Consider the following 16,492-nt stretch of genomic DNA (forward strand, 5'->3'; position numbering starts at 1 on the left):
TATCTTACAGTTAGCCTAGACACAGAAAGAAAGACTGACATGAGGACATATAGTGAAAATGTGCACATCTTCTAAAATCTGCCTGAGATCCATGGTAGGTCAGATTGTGTAGTTTGCTGGCAAAAGGCAGGCATGTAGTTTGGAGAGTACTAGTGACTACTACTATGAGACTTCCTAGCCATTTCTATGATCCTGTCACATTGACACAATGATTACTATATGGTATTCCCTGTACCTGGTGGGTTAGCAATTTTTTTATAGCTTCCATCAGAAATCCAATCAGAGCTTGAACATATAAATATAGTAGGCACAGTCAAACAGTCCTCCAAACACTACTGTTCCTTTAAACACTCTGCCTTAAACTCACAACAACACAATAAACACAAAAAAAAAGAAAATATAGATACTCATTAGTACTATCTAATTAACAACTTTGAGGGAATTTGAGCAAGTATTTGCCTGTATATGAATCCAATACCTGTAAAATCAATATTGTCTGAATTTTGAATATATACAGTGAGTGTCAAAAGTGTTGCAACACTCTAAAAATATTCATAACTCCTGAGCAACACAATTTTTTCTTGATGCAAAAAATGTATTTTATAGCTGAACTTCTAATAAATAAAATGCTCCATGTCTTATAGAGTTTGTGTAAAAACTGAATAATAGTGGCTAGAATGACTAAAATACCTATTTTTATCTTTTTATTAGCCAAATATACTATAATAAAAACCAACAAAAATTGCCCTGTTCAAAGTATGGTCTTATTCTACTTATGTAGAAGCAATCTAGTATGTCACGAAGAGTACTGTATCTACGATTTCTGCCTAAACAACAATATACTCATCCGCCTCGACACTCACATCCTGACTAAACTCCACACACTCCCCACTCTCCACAAGGCTCACATTCTCCACGCCCAACCCTACCGGACTCCCCTGTGCAACGAAAGCAAAGCGTACGGGGAAGAATGTCGATGCGTCGTCCCCACCGACAGCGAATTCGTGTGTACCTGTACGCGAGTCTTTTTCGGATGAGGAAATGGGTGTGATGGACCAGTAGAGCGGGTGTGTACTTGGCACTTGCATTGCCGCACCAATTGCCGGTGTGTTGGGGGACAGTGGGGTAGGAGCCCATTCTTTATGAATTGCTTTGCTATTATGGACGAACACAAAGATCTATCATTGGAATGTCCTCCGATGTCAGTAGACTCGTCTCAGGCTGCCCCATAGTGAACGAAGGCACAACAGTTTCGCTTCCGCTTCCAGTTCCACTATCCGTTGCAGTACGGACTGCAGTAGTTTCCGAAAACTGTATAGTTGTCAAGGCGTGCGACGTACTTGCGTAAATCCCATCTTTTGAGGCCTTTTGCAATGTGAAGAGTAAACGTCCTGCCAGTATAGAATGCATGACTCGTTCCAAGCTGAAATAATGTAGTTGGTATGTGAGTTAAAAGTCGTGGTATTGAGTGCGGTGTAGTGAGAATAGTGGGCACACCTTGCAAGGAAACAAAATCGAGATCTATCATGCTACATTGAACGACAAATTTGAGTATGCAAGGTAAGAGAACGGCGGTACGACTTACGGATAGGGCGGAGATTAGAATCACATTTCCGATTGACAGCGCTTGAATCGACAGAGTTAAGAGTGATAATCGACACAAAGAGGGATTGTAGTATAGTAGATCCATTATTGGAAAATGATTGATGTAATTGCTATCATTGTCTAGGACCTTGGGAAGCCATATTTATTACAAAGGAATCAACTTCAGAGAACATTACTAGAACAAAGACAATATTAAACAGAAACAAAATACGTTCTCACTTGTTCTCATACATATCATGGAAGGAGCTAACCCAGATGTCTGTACAATGTGAATGAGCTGGCACAGATATATGCTTACATGTCTTGTTTCTCTTATTCGATTGCTAAATGAAAGTAGAAGTTCCAAACCCGTACACAACAGCGTATCTACGCCAATCTACACAACAACATACTCATCCGCCTCAATACTCACATCCTGACTAAACTCGATACTCTCCCCACTCTCTACAAGACTTACATTCTCCACGCCCATCCCTACCAGACTCCCCTGAGCAAGGAACGCAACGCGTACAGGGAAGAAAGTGGATGCGTCGTCCCCGCCGACGGCGAATTCCAGTGTACCTGTACGTGATTCTTCTTCATCTGAGGATGAGATGAGTGGGATTGACCAGTCGAGGGAGTGTGTGCTTGCGTTGAGGGACCAGGTGCCGGTGTGTTGGGAGACTGTTGGGTAGGAACCAGTGCTACAGAGAGTTGATTGACGTGAGTTGAGTTGAATTGATAAGTAAAAGAAAACTTAATTAGGGAAGGGTACTTACGGGAGAGGAATGGAGATGACAACGTCGTGCAATGCGAGCTTGTCGTTCTCTAGCTCGTACTCGATGTTCACTTCACAAGTTCCATCGTTTGAGGGCGTCGGCCAGCAGTTTACTACAGAAAGCATTAATAGAATCAGCTTCTACATTTTGCCTACAATAAGTATTAAAAAATGGAGATACGCACTAGAAAGCGGAACAAGACTCTCATCCTTCCCCGCATACCTCCACTTCAACACCGCAAGGCTCTGACCAACAGGGAACGCCCTACTCGGGTCCTTCAACGCTACAACTTTATCACCCGTCGGTGCGAACTTCGCGACGTTCGGGTGTTGTTTGAATTGCAAGTCACCGCCCGCACCGGTGTTGAAGTCAGAGGAGATCGGTGCGAGTGCGAGTTTCACTTTCGATTGAGCTGGATCGGAGACTTGGAGGTTCATGTCGCCTTTGACTTCCATTGATTTGAGTCCACCTTCGCGGAGGAGTTGGAGAGAGACGTGTTCTTTAATCACGACGTGCACTCTGTCATCTTATCATCAGTATCAGTTTTCGTACAGAGTTTAAGGCTAACTAACCCTTCTGGAGTAACGGCAGGTAGACTTCCACGCGCGCTGATAACGGAAGACGGGTCGGGAGCAGGGATTGCAGGTGTAGCAGGCGCAGACAATTCTTCCTGTGGTATTATCGCCTCACCACCTAGTGCATCAAGCAGCTCTGCTGTCTTCTTTTTACTACCCAATTTCATACCCGAACCCTTGAATGCGGGAGCACGAAGCGAAATTTGTGCAGGAGATGATGTGCGTGCAGGCTGGGGAGACGGTGCTTCATAGCGCGGGACGGGCGAGTAACCACCCATGCCACCGCTCCCCATCCCTCCGCCGAACCCACTTCCTCCGCCAACACCACCACCAGCTGCTGCGCGTCGCTGCTGTTCACGACGCTGCATCTCGAGTTGTTTTGCACGACGCTTGAGCTCTTCCTTCGCTTCTGCTTCTTTGTTCTAGTAGTAAAACAATCAGATGTTGTAACACGAATAGATACGAGGGAGAATGGTACGCACTCGAGCAATGATTTCTTGGATTTTCTCCTCATGACTCTCCATCTCAAGCACGTTCCTAACCTGCATGAGATTAATCTGCTCACGGTACCCCAAACTGACAATCTCATCGAAAGCACCAAGGAGCTCGAATGCATTCCTCAAGATCTCTCGCTCTTCAGCACTTCGACACATGTCCGACACGACACGAGCAAACAAGTGAAGGGTATCAATATCCTGAAGTATGTTTGACGCCTTATTCGTGATGAGGAGGATGTAGAGCTCTTCGAGTGGTTGGTAGACATAGCGGACTTCGGGAGTTTCGATGGAAGTATGTTGTGAGCCAGCTGGAATGAGTTTTGGGAATGACGCGAGGAGGGATTCGATACGAGCTCTGGTCATTTCGCGGAATTGTCGAGAGATGACCGCTGTGAACTTGTCATTAGGTGTGCATTGCTGATTTTAGCCTGTGATACGCACGTTTTCCGGCTTTTGTGCATATTGACGCTGCTAATACGACCTAAAACACAATAAGTAAATTTCTGGATATATTCTGCGTGATGCTCACCATTTTGAAGTAGGGTGAAAAGGGACAGTGATGCTGCTGAGGTAGAAATAGCGTTTAGACGAGACGTGTCGCGTTGCAGTCGTGGGAATCCACTTCTTTATCTAATCTTGACACGACGCCGTCAAACTCGCGTTGGCACTGACGGCACAGACGACGACGAGAGGCTTCAAGGCACGATGGCTGAGCCAGAGACGCTTGCAGACGTACTAGCTACCAACAATGGCGAAGGGCCGTCATCGAATCTACGTGCACGTCTCTCGACACCAGAAATCACACAATACCTCACCCATCTAACCTCGCTCAGCTTGCCTGAAATCGTGCATGAGCCGACAACACTCGCCTCAGAGGCTTCACAGCTCACAAACTCACTCACTTCACTCTGCCACGCTGAATACCCGACATTCCTCTCGCTTCATCGCACCTCATCAGTTCTCTCTTCCTCGTTCACTACTCTCTCATCTTCACTCAACTCTCTCTTATCCGCACTACCCGCACTCGAATCCTCCGCACGTCAATTCACCCAAGAAACACACACCATCCAAGATGCACGCACCAAAGCCCGAAAAGTCCTCTCAGCACACGACGCCCTCATCGACATCCTCGACGTCCCCCAACTAATCGACACCTGCGTCCGAAGTTCATACTACCAAGAAGCAATGGACCTCGCAGCACACGCATCCCGACTCGCTCAATCTCTCCCAGACGTACCAATCGTACAAGACGTCAACGCAGAAGCGTCCCACTCTATGCGTCTTATGCTCGCTCAGCTCCTTGCAAGGCTTCGTGAACCTGCGAAGTTACCTGCGCTTTTTAAAGCTGTGTCGTTCTTGAGGAAGATGTGTGTGTTGGAAGAGAAGGAGTTGGCGCTTGTGTTTTTGACGAGTCGGTTGGTTAATTTGAATGCGATGGTTGAAGGGATTGAGAAGGAAAGGACGGACCATGCGAGGTATGTTAGGAAGTATGTCGACGTTTGGAGGGAGGGTGTGTCGGATGTCATTACGCAGTACACTACCATCTTCCTCGAGCGTGCACCGACATCTTCGGACTCGAACGCAGCAGAACGAACACACGAACTTCGATACCTCCTCTCCGCACTCACACATCACCAAGTCAGCTCACTCCTCACAATCCTCCGTACCCACCTCTCCCACATAACCGACGCAACATCCCTCTCAGCACTCCTCACCCAACTCACACACTGCGGAGCCGCACTCGCCCGCTCAGGTCTCGATTTCCGCTCACTCTTACCCCCTTTATTCGAACATGCTGTCCAAGTGCGGTTCTCTACCTCTCTTGAAGCGGCTACGGATGCGTTTATTATGACGTTGTCAGATGCGAAGAAGTATCGGAGGCAGCCTTCAAATGTGTTGTGTACGCCTGCGGCTGCGTCTTCTCCGCCTGAAGATGTGATTGTTCCGGAACAACTACACGTCCCTCCACATATCCTCGCGTCTTACCCACCTCTCGCAATATACACCAACGCTATCCTCACAGCTCTCAACAGTCTCCGACTCCTCGCTCCCTCTTCCCTCCTCACCACCCTTCTTTCCACCATGGCTGACGCACTCACACGCGCTTCTTCAGAGTTCCTGCAGTATTCGCAAAGTGCTGTGGAGACCGCAACAACTGAAAAAGCAAAAGCCAAGTCGAGGATAGTATTGAACGAAGATGAGGAACCTCCCGATCAGGAAAGGATTGTAAGAGCTGCTGGGAAGGTGTTCGTCAGGTTATTGGTTCCTTACGTGCGACGCGCACTCGTTCAGGGTGTGTATGGAGTGGAGAGGATTGATGAGTTTGATGCAGCAATGGGGTTGAACGATAGTCTCACTCAATGGGACGCTTGGCTCGATCCGCCTAATACCATACCAGAAACCAATTAAAAGTATCGTAAACATTACTGGATGTACCGTATTACTATCAACTATCTAATAACCATACACTTCTTATCTACACAGGCTCATAATCTGCTCCACCACTATCAAAACCTTCTTTCATGTAACTCCTACTTACTATCAATTAAGCTCGGGTCAAACGAACGACAGAAGAAGAAAGGTGTCCGCTCACAAGAAAATACTCTTCAACCCAACGATCGCTGCAGAACCAGTAGCGAACCAACCAAGTGTCGAGCGCCAGGAGCCTTGTTGACCTGAGTAGAGTGCGACGAGGTCATAGATGATGCAGCCTCCGAGGATTGGGTCTCCGAGGATGCTCTGGAGTAGAAGGTTTCGTGTTAAGATTGGATTTAATTTTAAAACAGTTAATGAGCACGTACGGGAATGCCGAAGAACGCAGCAGCCAAAATCTGAACGAGCGTAGACGGCGGAGGACTATATGCCTATCAAACCAACGCACTTATCTCACCAATTTGTCTCGTACAAGGGAAAAAAATAATTACGCACCAGCGCAACAGCACCATTATCAACGAAATCAAGCAACCCAATCCCAGCAGTGGTCTTCGCCACCCAATGCGTAAGCGCGGTTTGTTGTGTATACGCCGGAAGCCTGGCCACTGCATAGAGTTGAGCAAAGGTGTTGATGCTGACGAGGAGTTGGGAGGCTGTGAATTTTTCGTGGTTCCAGAATACCATCCAACCAGCTGCATCGCAGAAACAAACAATTAGAAGCAAGAAAGTTGGGTTTTGGGTTGGGTGGAGGAGTGTAAGCTTGTATGCGTACCGATACATATATTCCCCAAAGCGTAAATCGGGACATAGTCCAACTGAGCTTGGTCTACATCACTGTCTTTTCCAAACAACTTCCGGATCCAGGCGAGTTGCAGGATCATCTGAGGTGCGAAGAAAGCAGCAATGAAGAAGGGACTTGGGGAGAATGCGTAGTGATTCTAGATGATACGAGAGCCATTTAGGATATTCAAAATACAGTCTCACTGAACTGTAAAGTCTCGTAGTATGACTCACCCGATCCGCAACCTCCTTCATGTTAGGCGAAGCCAACATTCCATAAACCTGCGCAGCGAAGTTGATAGCGAAAGCTCCAGGCGCAACAAGTCGAGCAGTTGAAACGTTGACACCCATATTTCCCTTTCCCTTTTCACTTTTTATTACGATAAAATTCTGCTTGAAGTTGTACGAGGTAAGAGAGAAGGGCGAGTGACGAACATTGCAAAAGCTCTCGTATGTATTTGTACGAACTGGATGAAATGCCACCCGAGACCTTAAGAGCTATGACGTCCCGATGATCGACGCAAACATCGGGAACAGATCGACGTCACGTGTGCTGTTTTCACCGAGTTTGGACATCACAAGATTGTCCAGTTTTCTCGCTTCATGTGAGCAGAATCATTCCATCATTGCCTTGTCACTGACTGACACATGCTACCTCTGCCATTCATCTGTACACTTTCTGTACAGCAAAGTCATATCATGAATGCTTCTAGAAAGATAGACAGGGAAAGTCAATGAGTATGATTGAGTGCAAAGTCGGCTGCTATCAGTCTGTCTGCATCTGCAGGCATTCGGCATTTGCTTTCGCTCGTTAATCAGCCCCTTGCAGATAATTTTGGTATGTAAAAACTGAATATTTAACAAACAAACAAAATACACCTGTTTCTTACATAGTGTCCCTTAGGTTAAGTTGCTTGCGGGAGCGGCACCGTTCCCTGTTCTCCGTTCTCCGTTATCGACGCCACCATCTAGAATTAACATGTACAATTAATCACTATTATCAGCATACCACTCAAGCTTCCCGAACCTCCTGTATACTTCTTTTCTTCCTTCTGATATCTTGGAAGGTGGTATCCGGTCCGAAACGACTCACAGGAAGAGGTTGTTAATGCTCACAGCATACCATACTGCTACAGTTGAATCATGAGGTTATTATAATCAAGTCTCGAGATTCTGTGTTTCAGACGTATCTTCCCTTCGAGGCCCTTAATCCAGATCTTCGGTAAACTGATTTGCATGAAAGGAGAAATCTCTAGGATCTCTCAAAAGAGGTGTCTGGTCACATACGTGCTGCTTATGACCTTCTCATCAATATTGATGTCTTGATAGCAATCGAGCATCACCATCACTTGTACTGGCAGGAGAGAAACAGGCACTTTAACAAAACACTGGCAGCTCTAACATTTGCTTCCTATCATGAAATCGAGAAAGAACAAACTATCTCCCAATCGGGGCTGAGAGGTAGGAACATTAATATATATAAATGCATAGAACTCACAGTATCACAACTCCACCCCCTTGTTATCAACGTACTACTCAATATCTAGCTTGCATTCAGCATCCCGTCAAATACACCATCTAGACAACCGCAACTAAATAGCTCAAGTTTCAAATGTCCGGCACAGTCCGCGCCATCACCACCACATCATCCCTTCCACACCTTCCATCTCTTCCAAAGGAACAATAACAACTTAAAATCTATTTCAAGGTCTCATTACAAGCTTTGACTAGTACTAGTCTCGGAGCGGAAGCAGTCACCGATGTGAAATTGAATTTCTATAATACATACTTCTCGGGATAACGAAACCTAACTCGATCTCTTGAGATCTCGTTTTCATATATACTGTAGATTTAATCAATAATCAATAATCAATACGGGACGGTGCGGGGATGTACACATGATGTGATATCAATCACAAAGTCAATTCAGTTCCCCCGCTAATTCAGTTCATCCGTAATTAATTATTCAGTTGGTTGTTCCGTCTAGTACCGTTCAAGAACAACGCAGTTCAGCTCAGTTCAGATCTCTTTTGAGGTATTCTTGTTATTGTGATACATCTTCGCGACGGCGATCAAACGTACCTAGCCACTTGACGGAGACGCGAAGAACAAGCGCGCAGAGTGGAGGTCAGGAGATACTGTAAGTTGGCCGCCGCCAGTACACTACAAAATGGTATTTGTAATTTGTGCGGTACAATATAGACATTAAGAGCTGTGTGCGAAGTGCGATAGTGTGCCGCGAAGCGGGATGCACGGAGTGTTCGAGCGGAAGTACATACTAGGGACGGTGTTAAGTAGGAGAAAGGCTGTAAAAGTACATGTTGGGGTTATCAACTAGGAACGCGGGTAAAGCTGTGTAATAGTATGTGAATAAAAGCCAAAGTGTTCGATCCTCGACAGATGTGCGTGCAGGAGAGACAATGTGCATCCGAATACCCGTGGAAAGAAAAATATGGATTATACGGGAAAATGATGCCCAGTACGTAGTACAATAGGATAATTTCGGGGGAGACACTGTTAATAATAAGGCAACGCACGCATCGTTAGCGAACAATCAACATTTGGACAAGTAGAAGATGCAGGACGAACCTAAGTATTTGATTATCAAAAGGCAGTTTTACGCGTAAAGTTGAGAAAGAACAAGGGAATTTCGTATGTTACAAGTATAGGTCGTCATTGCGGAAAGAGTAGCATTAAAGCGTCATCATTGTTCGGTATCCGGTATCCGGTGCTTCCTTCCGTAGGGTTAACGATTCTTCCCTAACAGCTCATAATATCGTACATCGACTTCTCCATTTGCTTGAAATGAATCACAACTTCTCTCGGTGACCGTCGGCAGCCATGCGCACTCCGCTATCGGTGAACTCGGGGAGCATAGGGAGAGATGGAGCTGACTCGGCTCGCGGACGCTGTTGCACCGGCCTTCTCGCGACTTCCACCCTCGCGTGCCTGGAGATGCAGAGCATCTTTTGCAGGTTCGCGGGTTCCTTGAGACGCGGAAACGAAGAAAATGGTACCGGATCGCCCCGCTAAAACAAGAGTAAAAAAATAGAGTTTAATTAGTGTTATGGTCAGTAGAAGGAAGGAAGTTGAGACTTACAACTGTCTCGTGAAACCATTGGATGCCTCGCGAAACAATCAACTCCACACCATTGCCCGCACACACGATTCTCAGGCTTGGCAACTGTGGGTGGGCATCAGCATCATCCCAGACGTGCATGGTAACTGCCTTAAGATGCCGGCGGGCCTTGACGAAGTTGACTATTAGGAACAGTGGAGTGTCCCTGTTTAGAGTGAACGCAATGTGTTCTATTGATGCGGGCAGGTCATTCAGGAGGGGTTTCGAGACGGTTGTGCTGTTGTCCAATGTGAACTCCTTAAGGTTTTCGCATCCGTGGATAGCCGTTATTTGGTCGCGTGAGGTACACGAAGGCATGGCAAGCGAATATAATGATTGTCTACATTGCAGCAAGAGGGACCTGAGGAAATCCGTCCCTGGGGCCGATTCAAGCTCGAGACAACGAAGCGAGCGGGTGGAGTCCGTTATTATCCAACTGACGAAGTCAGCACGCGGCATTGTCTGGAATCCAAGCCTAAGCTCGCCCAAGGCACACCCAAATGGTAAAAGAGGCTCGTTATCCGATGCAGGTAAACGAGGTGGTGTTCCCTTCAGGGAAACGGCCGTTAGCGAGGGCCACACATCCGAAAGCAGTTGAAAGGCCAGTTGATCATTGTCTGACCAATTTGCGAACTTCAACGATCGAAGAGGCGGGCCGTCCCGAAGTAAGTCCAGTATGCCGGCATCGAATGATGGCGCTGCCCGGAAATTTTGAGCACCGACAGCGCCAGCGGCGCCGCTAGAAGGCAGACCGGAGACGCCGCACCCATGGACCGATAAGTCGAGCTCGTAGAGGTTGGGGCAAGAGAGGACAGCAAAGGCGAGCGCTCGATGCGAAAGTTGGTCGGAATAATTGTGATCTATTGTAAGTCGGAGGCGAACTATTGAATTTCCGAGGGTTTGGCCGCGAGTAGTGGAGGGATCGACAGCCGAGCGAAAGGAAAGGAAGGAAGAACTTGATCGGAGGAAGACGTTGCGGAAAAGAAGAGCCTGCGAAGGCGCAGACCACTGCTTGCACACAAGAGAGCAATTAGACAGAAGCCGTACGTCAGGCTCCAAGTTCTCATCGTAATATGCAAATTCGAGTATTTGGGAAACGAGTTCAACGGGCAAGCGAGAAAATGCGCTGATAGTTGGCAACGTTGAAGGGCTAGTTTGGTGCATCGCTAGTAGCTTTTCTCCGTGTTCTAAGAGCTGTTGGCGGAAACAGATTCAATGCGTAGCCGGAGCATAGTACAGAAAGGGATACGTACAAAGGGATTCAAAGAGCTTAGAATGTGAGAAAAGTGCATGCTGGTGTGAGAGTAACAAGAGGGGGGTGGACTCGACACCGGAGACCCGTTGCACATATTATATGTGGTTTGAAGATGGGCTGGTCCCTGATGTTCTTTAGATTTACCAAAACGGGGTGGTACGACTAGCATGCTATGCGTGGTTCGGTACACAGGCGAATATGAGTGGCTGGACGGCTTCTCGGCTATCGAGTCAGCATTTAGTGACACAACTAGGAAAAAAGCAGGCTGAGCCAAAAACTCCGTTCATTACGGCTTGGGAAGACATCAGTGTGTCAATTGTAACCCAGCAAGACAAATCTGCGGGACTGAGCCCGATGAATGGAGAGTGGCGTTTACTGCATCAGGATGCCCATCCGTCCGTACATGTGCTGCCATTTCCATCCAGATTACGTTCAGAGTGCTGTTCACGCCGGCTGTTGACACAGATCCAGAAAATTGAGTCAACCAGAAGCTTGTCAGTCAATCTCACTGCTAAAGTGTCGTGTCAGACGTTGGCAGGGTAGTGGTGGGAGTTGGCACCTGAACTGCCTCTTGTGCGCGTCCGCCGACCTGAGAGAAACCGTCAATGCATCACTCCCATTATGTAATCCACTAGCCAAAAGGTAAAATTACATGATAACTCGTCATTCTTCCTTTATCTCAGTACTTCATAATTCCCTCATCGCTGAGTCGTCAGGTCTAGATTCGGGCCCTCACTCACGCTCAGAGTATGTAAAGAGTCTGACGGCCAATAGTGCTGCGCTGACCTGCACTTGCTCCTCAAACCTTGCACCAGTGAGAGTCATGACTCCAGTTTGGCACTGGTTCAAATAGACCGAGAGCTGTCCAGACCATAACTCTTCCGCTATCGCCGATTCCTCATGGGGTGTGCATTCCGCCTGGATAGTTGCTCCATAAATCGAAGTTTGATGCCGAGCGCAAGTAACGCATTTGATAATCCTCCGCGCATTTCACGCCTATTAGCCTTCATAATAACATATGAGGGCGTCTAATATTGGAATTTCTGGATGACAACACATAAAGCAGGAAATGAGTACTAAGACATGTTATAAGCACTTATTACTATGCAAACTCTGTAAACTGAACCGCCTTCGTGAAATACGTAAAAGTACCTTTCTAATTTTCCCTCATCTTTATCCTCGGGACTCATTAACGACACGCTGGACTACAAGCATCTCTTCCGCATTCATCTGGCCCACAATATCGGCGAAGCCATTCGCATTCCGCGACGCGCATTCCTTCACAAACGAGATCAAGTGCGCCTGATTTAGAAAATGAAGGTGGATCAGCATGGAGCCAATGAGGCAGGACCGAACACCATGTCATTGGCGGCGAGCGCCACGCGTCCGCAGCGTTTCCGCGTACTTCGCCTATAGGTGGCGGTAGAAGGGAGATGGAAGGAAGAGAGGTCTCACAGTCATGTCCATCTGCGAAATGGGGTCGTTCTTCAGGTCTTCGTCGTCCATATCATCCGGAATGTTATCCTCGTCAAAGGCACCAGCGCGTGGCCCTAGCATGTCTACCGATAGATTCAAGTAAGGCCCACCAGTCGCATGTGGCGCGTAATATGCTCACCGGACAGGAAGGCTATTTCGTCCTTGTTTAGCGGATTCACACTGTCCTCGTCTTCCCAGTCATCTTCCTGGTACATATTACGTAGTTAGATTCGCAACCATCGACACCCCAAAAGACTGTAAACACGAACCCCATCATCCGACCCAGTCACTCCAGCCTGGGCCGAGATTGTGCCCATGGTGGCCGATTCACCATCTGAGCGTAAGTCATTCACGATAAGCTTAAGAGCTTTCACAGGGAAGGAGATTTTTGTGAATTCGTGAGGGGCTAGACCAGTCGAACGTTAATTGTGAGCTAGATCGGTCGAAGCATCTCAACAAACGAAAGCATACTCTTCTTGGCCCTCGAACGTGTGACAATGACTATACAGTACGAACATCGAACCGAATTCAAAAAGAACGAATATAGAGATTACTTACCATCCCTTGTTTCCGGAGTGACAATGATATCTCCTTTGACAGTGAGGTTCTGCAAGCTAGGACGTTCCGATGCAAACAGCTGACAGAGGCCCAGGGTACTATGGAAGAAGTCAAGTCGAAATACGTGATGAGCAGTTAGGATTCACCTTACCTGACACGACTTGGCCAGAAGCCTTGGAACACTTCAGCATTCTCGCACCATGTTTGGATCAGAATATCCAGGCCAGAGCGGCCGTTTACATCGATGCCTTCAAGAAGGGAAAGGACAGTATCACGTTCGCTCTGGACTAAAAATGCAAAGGGAATAACGAGGCTCTGTACGAAAGTTGCAGTTTTCGCTGTCTGCATCCTGCGAACCATTGCCTGAAGTAACTCAGGCAAGACAGGAACAATGGAAGAAGTTGCACGACGCAGAAGATGGATAATTAAGTCTCCGATGACGAGACCGCCACTCTCGTCTTCGTTCTCAAGCAGTTTCGCAATCACTGCGAGAACTCTGTCTGCGCCACTCTGCCCAGAAGAGTCCCGCCATTCCAGAATTTGTTTGACGTCTTTCCGTACAATCCATGTCAAGCACAGGACTCCGTTCTAAGTTATCATCGTCAAGAAGATACTTTTGGCCCCAGATACATAAAGAATCACCTGCAGAACATCTCTGTCCTCCGCCGTGCGCAGACACTCGAATAGACATGGGGCAAGCGTCGCAAAGAAGCCTTCGCCTAGACCACCTTCAGGGGCACCTTCCACTAAACTAGTTACTAACTCGATCGCGGAACTAGTAACCCAACATTCGTCCGATTTCGCTGTGGTTATAGCGTTGCACAGATTTGGCAATGAAGTCTTTACGACGGACTGGTAGACGTCTGGTTTAGAAGAGCTAGCAATAGATGTAAAGATGTCCGTCAGAATCGAAATCAGGATAGGATCTTCAAATTGGAAGAACGTCAATAAGTTATTGATATACGTCACAGTCGTAAAGATACCTTTATTGTTATGTACCCAAACCCGGAGCATTGCCGTCGAGAGCTGCTCGGCTAGCTCGGGTGATATCCATGCACCCTTACCAACATTTACAACAGATGACAGCGTCTCGAGTACCAGGGACAACGTGTCCTCATTTGTCACTAACAAGAATGGGCCCAGATCTTTAGCAATCTGGAAAGCGACTGGAAGCAGAATCGATTCATCCATTCCAGATGCAAAGCTGCATAGTGTAAGTCGATAATGAAATTAAGGATCTACTTTTAAAAAGGCCTCACTTTTGGATAGCTTTCACAGCCGAGACTTTGATGGGAATTCCTGCATTCTCATTTTCCATAACGGTGATTGCCGCAGACATGTACTGATCTGCTAACTGAGACGGCAGCAACTTGGAATATTGGCTTGCAAAGACGAAACTGCGACCTTGCAAGAAGGGGCAGTCTGCACAACAAAAGCTACGGTGACTTTCAGCCACGAGGACACAGAAGTTCAACACATACCGGATAAAGAAAGCAATTGAGGAATAACATCCGTCAAGAGGACCTCAATATTGATTGGCTTAGGTCTTCCCGCTTCTTCCTCATCTTCGCAGAAGTCTGTGACGCCATCGGACACGGAGCCCAAGGCTACAAGAGCTGCCTCTAAAGGTCGCCACCTGAACAATAGATTAAGTATTAATCGCTCGGACATAAAAGATCGCATTACCACTCGGTATTCCCGGTTTTGCGAGCCTGCTGCGACTCAGAAACAAGCCGGTTGACTGCCTGCGAAAGCGCATGCACTGTTACACCAGGCTCACGCTCAAGAAGGTTCTAGACAGGTGTAAGTATACTAGGCCACGCTAGCTTCACGATATCCACTTACGGCTAAAAGATCGAGGCCAGCGACACGCAAGGAATATGACTGCGTTTCGTCATCTTCATGTGCAACAAATGCATTTGCATCGTTTCCCCAGTTCTCCTCCTGCACCCAAAAATAAGATATCAAAATTCGCGTAATCATGGTAAACTTTACGTACGTCATCCTCCGTCATTTGCATCCAACCACACAATGCGATAATAAGACTCTCAACGTTTGAAGATTGCAGCCACGATTTTGCCTTGCTGTTTCGCGTGATCACCGCTATGAAATCGATAATTGGGCAGCCTAGCATCGATAACTCTATGGGCTCTTCCTCAGAGGCACTAGGAGGCGGAATTGATGATTTTGACAGGTAATGTCGCGAAAATGTAGGTAAAAGAGTACGTAAATGAGCAAGCGCGATGTCCAAAAGTTCGTCATAATGAGGTGCTAATGATTTGGCAAATCCGAGGTGGACCGTGTCAAGGGCCTGCAAAACATGAGGATGGGAAACAAAGTGGGTTAGGTATGGGTACTTACTCGGAACACCTCTATTCGAATAGCAAGAGCATCCCAAGAAGTCACGTTCTGAACGTCATTTTCAGGAGACGCTCGGAGCAAAAGTTTGAATGCGTCAATCCAGACAGGAAGAATTGAGCTGGTAGCCTCTTTAACTGCCTGTGGATGCTGTTCCTTCACCATGTACAAGGTCGTGATACATTGTCTGAAAACAGAAACGGCTTTTGCCCGAGTCAACGGCGTATGCTATAGCATATAGTGAGCCAGACAAACTGGCATAGAATATAACGCTACGGACCTGTGTAGAGCCGAGAATATTCAGCAGAACAGGAAGAAGCTCGCGCAGTACAGGCAAGATTTGATCTTCCGTAAGGTCGGTCTTAATAAATTCATTGAAAACCTGCATAGAGCCATGCACGGAATCCAGAGATGAGGAAGACAGAAGACCAATGAGAGAAGCCAGAAGGTTCGGGTATTCGTCTGGCCAGTCAGCATTCGCAATGAGGGACAGTGTATGTGCCTGCATTCACGTCTGAGCGTCACCAATTTCAGTAGAAGGAATATGCTCACGCTAGACGATCTGATCTTGCGGTTCGGATCCGACAATGCTTTAAAAACAGCATCCCGAACGAGCGATTTGATCTTGGAAACCCAGACAAATATCAGCTAAATGCAGAAATGGACGCTCGAATTGTAATGACCTCGACAGATGGAGGATTACCCTTGAACGATGGGAAGACAGGAGACCACCTCTCCTTGACGTATTTATGAAGCACGATAACTGCTGAGTGATCGACAAGGGGCTATTAGGCTCGTTGGAGGCCATAAAATCAGACATGTACTCATCTGCCTCAAAGACACGTCGATATCCTGCGCATTGGTTATAGAGGAGAGCGCAAGGCACGTCTCTTGACATCCAGAGACGCGTCGTTAGTACAACGAATCTACGCGAATATGACTCGGCGCGGACCTGGCTTAGCAAAAAGCTCATTCAGCTTGAGTTCTGCACTCATGCGCGCGTTAGGATCCGTATTTAGCGACGCAGCGAGGCATTGTAAAATTTCAGATTCCATGGCGAGGAATGTGGTCGATGAGGA

At 47.1% G+C, this 16,492-nt stretch overlaps 5 protein-coding genes across 5 annotated transcripts; 1 reads left to right on the forward strand and 4 right to left on the reverse strand.

The window, feature by feature from the left end:
* Positions 1-1,981: 1,981 nt before the first annotated feature.
* Positions 1,982-3,916, reverse strand: FOMMEDRAFT_82189 (uncharacterized protein; the record flags this gene model as incomplete). The annotated part of the gene is made up of 6 exons (XM_007265023.1): positions 1,982-2,288; positions 2,364-2,475; positions 2,548-2,882; positions 2,936-3,360; positions 3,421-3,824; positions 3,877-3,916. Coding segments are annotated over 6 exons (1,623 nt in total), but the record flags the coding sequence as incomplete, so codon positions are not given.
* A 224-nt stretch (positions 3,917-4,140) lies between these two features.
* FOMMEDRAFT_154557 (Dor1-domain-containing protein) lies at positions 4,141-5,844 on the forward strand (the record flags this gene model as incomplete). The annotated part of the gene is made up of 1 exon (XM_007265024.1): positions 4,141-5,844. One exon carries the CDS (start codon positions 4,141-4,143, stop codon positions 5,842-5,844), a length of 1,704 nt encoding a protein of 567 aa, XP_007265086.1.
* A 180-nt stretch (positions 5,845-6,024) lies between these two features.
* On the reverse strand, positions 6,025-6,999 carry FOMMEDRAFT_154558 (uncharacterized protein; the record flags this gene model as incomplete). The annotated part of the gene is made up of 5 exons (XM_007265025.1): positions 6,025-6,174; positions 6,237-6,299; positions 6,364-6,560; positions 6,641-6,806; positions 6,883-6,999. The coding sequence occupies 5 exons, from the start codon at positions 6,997-6,999 to the stop codon at positions 6,025-6,027; spliced, it is 693 nt and encodes a 230-aa protein (XP_007265087.1).
* A 1,893-nt stretch (positions 7,000-8,892) lies between these two features.
* FOMMEDRAFT_166886 (uncharacterized protein) lies at positions 8,893-10,939 on the reverse strand. The gene is made up of 3 exons (XM_007265026.1): positions 9,749-10,939; positions 9,238-9,677; positions 8,893-9,162 (listed from the first exon to the last, which is right to left on the reverse strand). The coding sequence occupies exons 1-2, from the start codon at positions 10,928-10,930 to the stop codon at positions 9,459-9,461; spliced, it is 1,401 nt and encodes a 466-aa protein (XP_007265088.1). The 5' UTR covers positions 10,931-10,939; the 3' UTR covers positions 8,893-9,162; positions 9,238-9,458.
* Positions 10,940-12,194: 1,255 nt separating this feature from the next.
* Positions 12,195-16,468, reverse strand: FOMMEDRAFT_83198 (ARM repeat-containing protein; the record flags this gene model as incomplete). The annotated part of the gene is made up of 20 exons (XM_007265027.1): positions 12,195-12,323; positions 12,477-12,580; positions 12,637-12,703; positions 12,761-12,903; positions 12,969-12,998; positions 13,056-13,153; positions 13,207-13,643; positions 13,698-13,981; positions 14,039-14,259; positions 14,315-14,477; positions 14,537-14,691; positions 14,742-14,848; positions 14,901-14,999; positions 15,055-15,366; positions 15,417-15,641; positions 15,694-15,915; positions 15,966-16,037; positions 16,097-16,179; positions 16,238-16,303; positions 16,366-16,468. 20 exons carry the CDS (start codon positions 16,466-16,468, stop codon positions 12,195-12,197), a joined length of 3,120 nt encoding a protein of 1,039 aa, XP_007265089.1.
* Positions 16,469-16,492: the final 24 nt, after the last annotated feature.

This window comes from Fomitiporia mediterranea (assembly GCF_000271605.1).
Source record: "Fomitiporia mediterranea MF3/22 unplaced genomic scaffold FOMMEscaffold_5, whole genome shotgun sequence".
Classification (NCBI taxonomy): Eukaryota; Fungi; Basidiomycota; class Agaricomycetes; order Hymenochaetales; family Hymenochaetaceae; genus Fomitiporia; species Fomitiporia mediterranea.